At 46.4% G+C, this 12,796-nt stretch overlaps 2 protein-coding genes across 2 annotated transcripts; both read left to right on the top strand.

Moving 5' to 3' along the window:
- Positions 1 to 2,054: 2,054 nt before the first annotated feature.
- On the top strand, positions 2,055 to 2,675 carry K444DRAFT_629593 (uncharacterized protein; the record flags this gene model as incomplete). The annotated part of the gene is made up of 1 exon (XM_024883078.1): positions 2,055 to 2,675. One exon carries the CDS (start codon positions 2,055 to 2,057, stop codon positions 2,673 to 2,675), a length of 621 nt encoding a protein of 206 aa, XP_024737079.1.
- Positions 2,676 to 8,461: 5,786 nt separating this feature from the next.
- Positions 8,462 to 12,537, top strand: K444DRAFT_589346 (ankyrin; the record flags this gene model as incomplete). The annotated part of the gene is made up of 6 exons (XM_024878101.1): positions 8,462 to 8,760; positions 8,832 to 9,046; positions 9,111 to 9,242; positions 9,305 to 11,765; positions 11,868 to 12,126; positions 12,172 to 12,537. Exons 1-6 carry the CDS (start codon positions 8,615 to 8,617, stop codon positions 12,535 to 12,537), a joined length of 3,579 nt encoding a protein of 1,192 aa, XP_024737078.1. The 5' UTR covers positions 8,462 to 8,614.
- Positions 12,538 to 12,796: the final 259 nt, after the last annotated feature.

Here is a 12,796-nt window from a genome sequence, read left to right as displayed (position 1 = left end):
GGCTGGAATACCCTGTATAGCTGGAATACCATATACGGCTGGAATACCCTGTATAGCTGTAATCGGTTCAGCTGGCATAGGGATTTAGTACATGTGACTTAGGGGGTTCAGGGCTATATATACGGGCTACTTACCACTGTAGAACAGCAGTCAATTCAGTATCATTTACTTGGTTTACATTACAAGCACGTGACCCTAGCTTTATTACTTAGCTAGTTCAACACTTTACTAGGAAATTTAGCGTCACGTGACCACGCAATGACGCATGCGGTTGGGGCTAGTATTTAGAACACCAAAGCTCCTGTACATACGAGCTTCCTTCCTTAGTTTAGAATCCTCGGATTAAGAGCCACTCTACCTGCTTTCCAAGCCCAGAGCCCGGTTTCGTAACACTTATAATAGAATTCTTGCCTATTTTACTAGTAAGAATATAGCCCGTTACTAGTATATATTTACTAATCTCGTTTAATTATATTTCGGTAATAGTTTATACTATTTATAAAGTATATTATTATATTATTATATTATAGTAATATAATATTATAATATTATAGAGCTATTTAGTAAAGTTAGTTTAGTAAAATACTAAAAGTTTCTCTGGGACGTTTTATAATAGGCCAAGTATACTTTATTAATTATAAATTTATAATTTATTATTAGTAATTAGAAGCCAATTTTTAAGTAGTAATTATTTCTCCTATTTCTATTACTCTTATTAAATTAGATAATCCTATTATAAAATATATTTTATATCTATAAAATCTAGTCTATTAGTTTCTGTAATATTAATTATTATTCAAGATTATACTTCTTTTAATTTCCTTATCTCTAGTAGCTAGATAACTAAGAATACTTTAAGCTATTATTAAATGCCTCGAGTCTAGTAAAGCCTGCTTATATAGTAATTTCTGCTAGTTACTTCCTGATTTCACCTAAGATTATAGTATTCTCTTCTATTTATTCTCAAATATAATATAGTTATTAATAATAATTAGGTCGGTTCTAGTACTATAATTAGTATTCTTATTCTTTCTTTATATTAATATTATTAAAGGAGTAATAGAGTAATAAATAGGCTGAGATATAAGCCGAGACTAGTATATTATAGAAGGATACCTAATGAAACCCAGTTTTTAAAGTTTTTCATTTTAGGGTATTCTTCTGGGGCCTCTACTTATTAAAAAAATCCTACTACTACCTTTTATTACACTCCTTAAACATTATAGTATATATGCAATTATCTCACCTTATAGTACCTTCATAATTGTAACCGTCCGATACGGTCGACGGGTTTCAATAGTATCCATAGCCTCGAAGCTCCGGTGAGACAGTACCTATAATAGAGAAGGTAAAGAATCTGTATAAGCTGCTCCGGGAGGAATATTTCTAGTAGGTAGTCTTGTGGATTGGCCATAGACTGAGCTAACCCACCGTTATAGGCTCTTTGAGAGAGAGGATATTAAGATCCTGTATAGAACAAGTAATAACCGGAAGGAATATATGGTCCCTCGAAAGCTCCTCTGCGAATATTCTAATTACGCCCTAATACTTGTCAGGAATACGAATACCAATATACTCGACCTTATATACCGCTGGTCGGCAATAGTCAATACATAGATAGATCACCTATGACTCCGTAAAGTCAGCTTCTCCCCAATTGCGCCACCTGTATTACTGGACATCTCCGATTCCCTTTTAGCCGAATACAAACAAATGGAGCCTCCCAACCGGCCATTATCGGTACTAGACCAAATCGTGGACCTAGCTAGCTCTTCGGACTTTATGCAGTACCGTACGGACTATCTCTGCGAGTTTGTTGCTGCTAATGGACTCAAGGATAAATTGAATACATTCAAGCGGCGCCGTTCCTTCAGCCTATAAAATGCATCCAACCTATTTTCTATCTCTCCCAATACTTCAAACCTCGACAGAGCCTGGACTGTCGTAGGCAAAGCTCTCGGTCCGTTCTACGCCTGTCGCCTGCTGGAGGTGAGCTCCGTTCATCGTGGCCGGCCGGTGCTGCGAGAGAATTCGGGGTCCCGGAAGGGCTTGTTATGGCATATTCGGAATTCTTCAAAGGGGGTTTCAGTGGGAAGGGATTCTTGGATAAGGGGATGGATATAATAAAGTTCGAGCGAAGCTGGCCCTCAATCATTGATGCGTTTCTCGATATTAACAAGATCGAGCCCAAGATCCGGGTCCCTGACATATTATCGAGATACGTTGAGTATGCAGTAAAGGTCAATATGGATACTCCAAACTCCCCATATAACGAGATAGCGATGTGGGTGGGAATCGCGAAGTTCGCAGACATGATTCTGTGGAAATCGAGTAATCCATACGACTGGGTCACGGCAAGAATCAAAGAATATCTGATCGAGACCTTTAATCCTTTCAAGATTCTCCCGAATACCGGCAACTCAGGCAAACATGCGAGAAGCAATATTGTTAAGAGCCTGGTTTGTAGCACCTGTCGTAAGAATGCGCTTGTGGCGAAGAAGTTGGAGACGGAGGACTCTGACAAAGAAAGTTGTCTTGGCAATACTTGTAGCACCTCTAATCATAAGAAGGCCATTGCCGAGTCCTCGATGAGATCGAAATTGCCAATGTATTGCGCGGTATTGTCAGGCTTCTGGTATTTTGCGATGCTGGTATTTGAGAATCTATGGCTGTAGAGCGCCACAGCTTCCTCATTTGGAGAGTAGTCATCCCAGCCATTGTCCTAGCGACGGTTTGTGTTATATGAGGGCCGGCCTTGGACTCGGGGTGTTTCGCGGAAGTCAGGACTGGTTTTCTGTAAAAAATAAAAAAAATGTCATTATGGCTCTATAAAAATGTGGAGAATCTCAAACTTATATTGTCCCAAGTCCTCTGAGTTTGAGGGGCAGCGCCGGGACTAGCTGAGGAACCTGCGGGACATGGGACGCCTGGGTTGTTCAGAGCGGCATCTGGTGTGGCAGTGGTAGGTACTTCGAGGTCGGGAGTGTTGGCCGTCATGATGGGAATACCTTCGATCTTTGGAGCGCGTCAGCAGAACGTTTATCGAGGAGAAATTGGAATGCAAACTTGAGGCGCTTCTTGAACAATTCGATCAGCTGTCGACTGCTCAGTGCCTGTCAGTGGCGACTGAGAAGGTGGTGCCTAATAATGATCAATACAATGAAGTAAATACGGAGTCGCAGTAGGGGCTGGAGATGCGCTTTAGGATGCAAGATCGAACCTTGATCGTCTTCGGGTGCGGGTGTTGTTGACGATATCTGAGTCGGCTCTGACGTGAGCTCGATGCAATAGTCAAGGGGACTGGGTGCATGGTTTCTTACCTGGACATCCTTGCGGAGCCGATGCTCTTAGCGGGGAAGGAAAGTAGGTTTAGAGAAGGTATTTGTTTAAGTGAAGGCGACAGAGCATTGATGGGAGCGAGCGCTTTCATGGGTGTCACGTGACCTTCTTTGACGAAATTGATAGTTCAGATGTCAAAAAGGCAGAAGTGAGACTTGTCCAGGTAATCGATCGACGGGGTAGAAACACACTCTAGGTGATACGGTAGTGAGCTCTAGAAATAACGATATTTGCTAGAACAGAAGCCCGATGCTCGTGGAAGCTCGAGGGCAACACTGAAGATCCTCAGAAGAAATAGGCAGAAGTGAACCAAGTACCAGGTTGATGAATTACCGGGTATTTTACACGTCACATATGAACACCAGAGATTTCTAGAATTGTGAATATTTCTAGAAGAGAAGCGTGAAGCTCGTAGAAGCTTGGGAGCGAGGCTAAATACTCCTTAGCGCCATAATTAAGCGAAATGTGTGCCTAAGGCTGAAGCGAATTTTCCCCCTCACAACACTAAATATGCCTTAGCGCGAAAGTTAAGCGATGAGTGTCTTGAGGCTTAAGAGAATCTCCCCCTTCGCAACGACTCGGTGATGAGAAGAGGTTCTTTAGGTGGTAAGGGGTGCGGAGAAGGCTTTGCGGATGGATGGAAGCTATGCTCGGAACGGGGAAGGAAAGGAGGTTTGGAGATGGAGATCTGTTTATCTGAAGGAGAAATGAAGCCAGTGGACGCTAGCGCTTTGGGTTTGTCACATGACTGTCTTTAACGAGTACGGCATACGAGAGAAGAGGGGACACAAGTCTTCTATTTCTTTGCACGATGTGCACGGTCCAATTGTTCGACAGTGGTGGGCAGGTCGATGACGCTATCGCAGGATTGAAGCCGAGGCCTATTATTAATATTATGGATCCAGCAATCCGAGACCTGTATAAATTTGTTCCGATAGATGGTGGGCACTTTTGGTTATAATGCGAGGTGAGAGGATGGGTTGTTAGACAGAATTTGTAGTAAGAATATAAAAATATTAAGTTTGTGCAAAGAATTCTGCCCGTAGTATAGAGCCGGTGCATAATTGTGAGGCGCACAATAGCAGGGCGCTGCACAAGTAGTCAAGGTAAGGTAGAGTATAGAGTGACGCTTACAAGTATAACTAATTGCAAGAAGTGACTCTCATAAGAGACTAATCAATCACCCCTTCTAAAGCTATGTCTCTCTCTCTATATACCCCCTAGCGCTTAGCTAGGTAGTGCCTAGCAACATGCTCCGTCTGCGTGGGGGGAAAATCGCCGAGACATAAATTAGATACAAGTTCCACCTTACAACCATTTCATGGTCTAAATGACTACTTCAGTATTCCCCGCAAGATGCTTCCCTAACATAGCTGGAAATCGACTCTGAACGGGACTGCACCTGATGGTACGCAAGGCATATTGCGATCCTGCCAAAACTAACTCCTAGCAGTCGCTCGTCCGTCCTCCGATACCACGATACAAGGGTACGCGACATTATGGCCGCTGATTGCAGAGGCTCTGAACACCATGACCCAGCCCGCTGGTCGCGTGTGTGGTCAGCTTGTTGCATTCAGATTTATCCTCCGCGCTTCACCTTATATCGATGTCTCTGATGCAATAAGTCTTGCACTGCGTCTATTCATCTACAGGTCGATCGTTTTAAAGCTTCCCCGATGGGAACGCATGTATTCGGGAATTAAAACGGCATGCAGCGTTACGCTGGGTTATCTCCGTTGGCTGAACAGTCGAAATGGTGATCAAAATCCTCTCGTCTGGAGGCATCCCTATTACCAGTTGATTCGCGTTGGGATACCTCTTCCCCTTCGTTGTCTTAGAGGCGGTCTTCTTGTCTATTCCGATAAGGCCTTCCACTGCCGGCTGCCGTCCGGGTGAAAATGAAGAGATTCGAGACGGGTCTAACGGCACAGCTCAATGGCAGGGGGCGGAGGAAGACATGAATTTTATGGCTACCACGATGAACAAGCAATGGAACGGTGCCGAAGCCTTGATGACAGACTCAGATGGATGGACTGTGCCTTCCTAGTCGTTGGCACCGTCCTTCATCTGATATTCGTCTCTTGGGCTTACGACAACCTTTGGAAATCTCTCCACTGGAGCCCACCCAACGACTATACTAGGCTTACATGCCACGAATTTTGGTTTGTACTCGGCGTTGAGTTGCCCCTTTCATTGGAGTTGCTGGCACCCTGGCGGGCTTATACACAGTTACCATCTTTCATCGCTGTACTCGGCTGGATCCAAAAACCTTCATTATTAGTGAGAGAGGGATTACCGCTCTATCTGCCGTCGCCTTCCTCCTCTGCCTCGGCTTCGGTGCATGGATTCAGTTTTGCAAGATTGCACTTGTGATTCTGGCCTTCCAGTGTGTAATAGTTAGCCTCTTGTACGCAATCTATCACAATCGCTTTCGCGGTGCTTTTCTCCCCCTGACTCAACGCACAGGGGAACAAAATCTCGATCCTGCAAGGTTCACGGCCACCAACCTGTGTCTTACGTTCTTTAAATTATCTGTTATCATCACGATACTTTGGTACGATACTCGTTTCAATTCTGTCGGGACACGAATACCGGCATGGCCCAAGGTTTTTGGGTAAGAGAACATAATGTTTAGGTAGTGATTTTGGTCCACTGGAAGTTTAAGGAGTGAGAGAAGAATTAGCTAACAATTCTCTGTTCAAAACCTCGAGCTTTGTGGTCAGAAGTATTCGCCACTGTCTTGTTTATATTAATTGAGAAGCTATAAAGATCAAATCTGATCAGTTTTCGAAGCACTCGGCTGTTAATGGCTCAGCATGCATCGATCGAGCGATTCAAGACCGTCTATCACCTTTCGGCGGCACTAAGGATTGGGCAACACCAAAATCCGAACGCCACCTTCAATCCTGTGATAGGGAACAGAAATTGACATGGCAAGCTGGTACTTCCAGGCGACCAGGGCGCTGCGATCTGATTGGCTAGTACCGAAATCCGATTCCAGCGAGGCTCGGCGTTGCGCTCCACGATTTGGACGAAACCCACAGGCACCTGGAGCCACCGAGGAGTATCAAGCTACTTATTGGCCCAAAAAAATCTGAACGCATGTGATGTGCAGTTTCAGAGTCCCCAGAAGCCGTAGTGAGACTGCGAGTCGTGCTTCTTGCTCCATAGCTAGCATAGTTCGTCAAAATGTCGACAACAGCATAAAATATCAGATTGCAACCTTATAAATACTCGTCTTCAGTCGTTAGCGAGGTAGAATCTATCACTATTTGACACCATATTCCACCCGTGGAACGTCGCTACTCGACCTTAACTGAATATTTTCCCCCCGCATGGGAATTTGAGAAACCATCTCCTCACCTTGAGCTTGCTGTATTTTCTTCGGGTGGAAGCGGTATAGGGTATGGACAAACAACAAGTACGGCCGGGTTTCTCGTTTAAGGTCTCGCAAGTCATGCTAACCTGGTCTTACAGAGCATGAACCAGAATGACCTCCACGCGAAGGCTGACAACAAGGACAGCCGCCAGACTGATCTCGGCCGAAACAGCGAAGCAAGAACAACGAAGAAGGCCCGTAGTTCTCGTCATGGGCACAAGTCTGGAGAGCCGCAGGCTGGTGAATCCCACAAGTTGATGCCTTGCCCGATAGAGGATCCGCCCATCGAGGGAAGTCTACCTCTGCACCGATGGCTGGAGGAGTCTAAAGCAGACGCGCCTTTCTACGGAATTGTCGTTGGAGGTAGCAATCACACAGTCACGCAAGATATTCCTGAGGCGAGTAACTACAGTAGCTCGGTCGAAGTAGAAGTGGGGAGTGAGATTGGTGTGCATTCGAACGATCTGTGAACGTGTAGAGTAATTCGCGTAGCAGGGTATTGCGGAATTTTTGCCGAAATGGAATGTTTGAGCTGGTAAAAACAAGGATCCTCTTCATCTGAACTAGATTCTTGGATTTGCGATTAAAACCCACCCGGAAGGACCCCATTTTCCAATGTTATTAGGATATGCGTGCAGGCGGCGATTTTGTTCTATGAGATGAGTTAACGCATTTGCACACTCGACGGGACCAAAATCCGACGCCAAAGGCTTCCACACAGTTTCAAAATCAGATTCTGTTCCAAGCCAATCAGAAGAGTGTGCAGCGAGTCACTGCCCTACGGAAAGCCATAAGGATCACTAGTTCAAGCGACCTTTACGAATCGGGTTTTCATAGTTCACCCTCCAAAAATGCTATGCCACACTCCACGAAAAAGCTAACCACTAAATTTTAACGGTTGGAGCCTATAATTTAGTGACTAGAGGCTATATTGCTTACTCGCGACTCGCGACTCTCGATTCTTAATACTTAATTTTCGACTTCCAACTCCCCGCCCACGCCCTTCCTCCATCCCCTCCTGGAGTTACGCCTCTACTATTACTATGATCCTTTTCTAACTTACTTTAACTATAACGTATATACGCGCGCGCGATAATAGATAATAATAAGGCGGCGGGGATGCGTATTTAGGAAAAAAGTATAGGCGATGTTTGGCAAGGTGCAAAGTGTTGAACTAGCTAAAGCAATATAGCTAGGGTCACGTGCTTGCAATGTAAACCAAGTAAACGGTACTGAATTGACTGCTGTTCTACAGTGGTAAGTAGCCCGTATATATAGCCCTGAACCCCCTAAGTCACATGTACTAAATCCCTATGCCAGCTGAACCGATTACAGCTATACAGGGTATTCCAGCCGTACATGGTATTCCAGCTGTACAGGGTATTCCAGCCGTACAGGGTATTCCAGCCGTACAGGGTATTCCAGCTATACAGGGTATTCCAGCCATACAGGGTATTCCAGCCGTACAGGGTATTCCAGCTATACAGGGTATTCCAGCTGGACAGGGTATTAAGCTAGTGCACAGCCCCATGGCGTTCGGTTCCAGGGCTTACTAAGCCTATTAGGGGCCTCAGGCCCCTAATTTCAACACAAAGTTCGCTTAAATTTAGACTGGTGATCCTTATGGCTTTCCGTAGCGGTTGGGCACAGCCCACATCAACCGAAGAATACCCGAGCCAGATGGAACATAAATCTCACCCAAGCCTCATGCTTTGAATCCATTTCTCCTTTGCAGAACAGAGCCTTCCGTCTCATCGAATGTAATCACATCATTTCTTGCCCGCCCCGCGTTCACGTACCCTGCCATATCTCTACGTCTAACTTTAGCCATCGTTCCCTCGCTCCGTTAGTCTAACCCTGCTTCCATTTGCTCGTGTCATTTCTGTTTCATTCGGAATGGCGAGTGTTGTAGCCACGAGGCGCCTGGCTCCTCTTGATTGGGCTCGTCATGAAAGCACAATTCGTCAACTCTATGTGGGGGATGATATGGGCCTCTCTGCGGTCAGAAACAAAATGGCCAACGAATTTGGGTTCCATGCTAGGTAGGCATGAATCTGTCTCTTCTCTCAAATGCCAAAGCACACAAAACCCATCAGACTAACGGTAGTTGAAGCAAGTCCCAGTTCGAGACGCAACTCAAGAAATGGGGCTTGCGCAAGAATCACACGAGCGCAGTATGGAAAATCATCGCTCATAATTTACATCACCGACAGTTGGTGGGAAAGAAAACAGCCGTGTTCTTTGATGGCCACCTCATACCCGACGTCAGAGTACAGCGGGAGATATCACGCCATGGCTCTCTAGCGATTCGGAAACGTCAAAGTCAAGGTATCCCATCATCTCCCAGCATACCCGCAAGTTCCAGACCAGGAGACTAATTATGCCTTGCTAGACTGCCACTCGCCTGTGCCTCGGGTTCCACCCCGATTTTCGCTCCGCACGCCACCACCTGAAAGGGTTGACCCGGTTGAAAATAACAATTTGCCAACCATGCAGCTGTTTCAGTCTCTTGATAGTTACTATAGTATGCTAAGATTTCCAATTGACGACACTCAAAAGAGTTGATGCTAACTTGGCTGAATGTAGATGATCAGGGACCATACAGACCGCCTCTCACTCGCCCGGCATACATCAATCCGGAGCTATTGACCCGGGCTGGCGATTTTGCTAGCGAATCCTGGGTGCCGTCTGAAATGGTGCCATTTTCAGAGCCCCTAACTTCGCAACTCGTGCGTGGAGACCAACTTCCAATCTCAGAACGACGCCTCCAGGCAATCTTGCCACTAGCCTTACATACTTCCAATCTCATTGGACCCTCGGACGAGGTTTCAATGGCAATTCAGGGATCTCCATTTTTATATACCCCGCACGCGAAGCTGCTCCTATTCGGCATAGCTAATAACTTTGCCGGCATGGAGGATCTCTCGTATTCCGACGTCTGGAAATCCTTGAAAGCAAAAGCAGGGGCAGAACTTCTCAAGTTTCTCCACCAACTGCCTCCTAGCAGCCAAGCTAGCAGAGCAGTTGTGGAGAAACTGTTCCAGTGTGCCATTGAGGCCGATGACACAGCAGCTGTTGAGATTCTCCTCAAGTCTCCAGAGATCAGAATCAATGCAAATGAGGTTGTCTGCCGAAGTCATGAACGTGGAACAGAGACCGCTCTTGAGTTCGCTGCCTCTTGCAGGCAGATCCAAATGGTCAGCGTTCTCCTTTACCATGGTGCCGATGTCAATAAGTCCATTGAATCGTTCGATCATTATGGACGGAGGCACAGTGGTGCTCTCGCACGTACTCTAAACCGGCGATACCATGGTGGCCCTCCTCCTCCTCCTCCTCCTCCTCCTCCTCCAACCAGAAACGTGGCGGAAGATCGGACATTCCAACTCGTCGATCTCCTCTTGCGTCATGGCGCTGTAGTTGACACCTCGATTATCAGCTTGGCCTTGTACTCTGGCTCCCTTACCGCTCTCGAACGGCTTCTCCTTACTGGCGGAGCTGATGATCATATTGAGTGGGCCAAAAGCGGGATATTTCACAGAGCAGTTGCATTTATGGGCAATGAAGCAGCAATCAGACTCTGTGAAGTACTTGTCCAAAATCGCCTTGTTTTGGAGATTCTACGTGAGGAGTCTATAAAATCACCATTTTGGAATTTCCACGATAGTTGGCCGACACATTTTCTTGATGTGGTAGTATTTCGACAAAATATCAGTGTTGCTAAGATGCTCCTTGTCGAATATGACTTCTATATGACCGAAACTACTCTCACTTTTGCAATCCAGAGTGGAGGTATGGAGTTGGTGCAGTTTCTACTTGAAAGAGGAGCCATGGCAGATCCAGCCCCAATTGCCACTTATCATCTCCTACCGAAGATATCATATATGGCTACTCCATTATCCGAAGCCATTCGGTTCAAAAGAGCGGGAATAGTGAAGTTGCTAGAGGAACATGGAGCTCTCCGTCAGATAAAGGAGGCCACTCGATATCATGCCGCATTGGTGGCCACTTTTCACGCTGGCAACGTCGGTATGGCCAATCGACTACTTGAACTCCACGGCCCCCATACACCTGAGATACTGGGCTATGGCCTGGTAGAAGCCATTCGGTCGAACCAAAGTAAGCTTGCCCTCAGACTGCTCGAACTGGGAGCCAGTGAGAGCTCCAGCGAGACAGTCGATGCTTTGAGTTTGGCCATGCAAAAAAGGGAATCCAAACTAATCAGGGCGCTTCTTGATTCACCTGACATTGATTTTGCGGCTCGCTACGCAACGCAGTTTTCGCCTTTATTCGAAGCTGTCAAACGTGGCGATCGCTCCCTTGTCATGGAATTAATCATGGCTGGTGCGCCTGTTAACGCAGGTACTGATTCAATAACACCGCTAATCATGGCGGTCAGAGCCAACGATAGGGAGCTGGTTGAGCTTTTATTGAGATTTGGGGCGTCGGTCAATTTCTCGGTTGGGGGCGATGACCCAAGATATGAAATCGACGAGGCATTCGATGACATAGTCTCTTCGAATGAGAACGAAGTCGACTCTGGAGAGAATAATATCGACGTCGATTCAAGAGAGAGCGATATCGATTCATATGAGAATGAAGTCAATTATGGGGAGAATAACGTCAATTTTGGGGAAGACGACGTCTATTCGGATAACGACATAGATTCGGATGAAGGCAGCGTCGGTTCGGATGAGGACGGCGTCAGTTCGGACGAAGGCGACGTCGGTCCACCTCCCATTGAAGTTATGACTCCACTAGTTGCTGGCATCATGAACGGAGACATCGATATGATATCATTCCTGCTGTCCAACGGAGCAGACCCTTCCGATGCTAGTGCATTGGCAGAGGCGGTGTATATGAAGAATCTAGAAATTATGGATGTTCTGCTGGACAAGTTCCGCGAGAGTTATCCTCGAGGCAAGGCTGTCTATGGCCTTGAGGCAATGCGGATTGCAGTTCGTCGCGGAGATCTACCTCTCGTTGCCAAGCTCCTGGCGAATGGAATTGGCACACCGCTTATATCTGCACTTGTAGTAAAGCATCCAGAGTGGGACGACAACCAGAAAACGCCTTTTGTGGAAGCGATTGAGCAGGATAGTGAGACAGGATTTGCCATATTTCGCATGATGTTAGACGCGATGATTGAAAGGAACACTGCAGCAAGTTTAAATGCCATCGTCTACCGCAGAAGGTGGGACTCAATACACGGCATTGGTAAGGTCGAGAACGAGACAGCGCTGCTGGTGGCTGTCAAGGTTCAAAAAATCGACAAAGTACAACTACTCGTAGAGATGGGCGCAGATGTTAATCGCTCAACGGTCCTTGGCGTGAAGAGAACGCCGTTGCAAAAAGCCGCCGAAGTGGGAGATTTTAGGATTTCCGAGTACCTTATCAACCGGGGGGCGGATGTCAATGCTCCTCCTGCCGGAAGTGGAGGTGCGACAGCTCTGCAGTTCGCCTGCATTTATGGATATGCCGGTATCGTCGATCTGTTGCTACAAAATGGTGCCGACCTAGACGCTGCACCGGCGAGATCCGAGGGCAGAACTGCACTAGAAGGAGCCGCCGAACACGGCCGTCTTGACATTGTGGCCATATTGTTGAATGCTGGCATTAAGGTCCATGGAGATCACCGTCCGCAGTTTGAGCGAGCTATTGAGCGTGCTCAAGAGGCTGGTCATTTCGCTGTAGTGGATCTCTTGGTTAGTGACTCAAGGCCCAGCCAAAAGCGCGAGCCGAGGGATCCGGATGATGGGGGTAGCTGTTTAGTTACGAGTGAAAGTGGTTTTGGAGAAGAGTTTATTTGTTGGGAATCTTAAAGTTCTTTCCACCCCTGAGCCTTCGACTTGGTTAGATTGTCAAGTACTTATAATGAAACCTTTCACCGGCGTTTATGACGTCTGCGAGTTAAATCCACCTCTAATATATATAGTCGTATACATTTAATCCTTTATTCCATTTACCTTGCAAATAAGAGTTTGCTGAGGCATAGAGCAGCGTACCTGCTGCAAAGCTCGGAAGAGCCCCGGTAGCAACCAGTCATGCAGAGTCAGGGCTGAAGACCTGAACAAACGTTGC

This window comes from Hyaloscypha bicolor (assembly GCF_002865645.1).
Source record: "Hyaloscypha bicolor E unplaced genomic scaffold K444scaffold_61, whole genome shotgun sequence".
Classification (NCBI taxonomy): Eukaryota; Fungi; Ascomycota; class Leotiomycetes; order Helotiales; family Hyaloscyphaceae; genus Hyaloscypha; species Hyaloscypha bicolor.
This window is presented reverse-complemented; position numbering and strand designations above follow the sequence as displayed.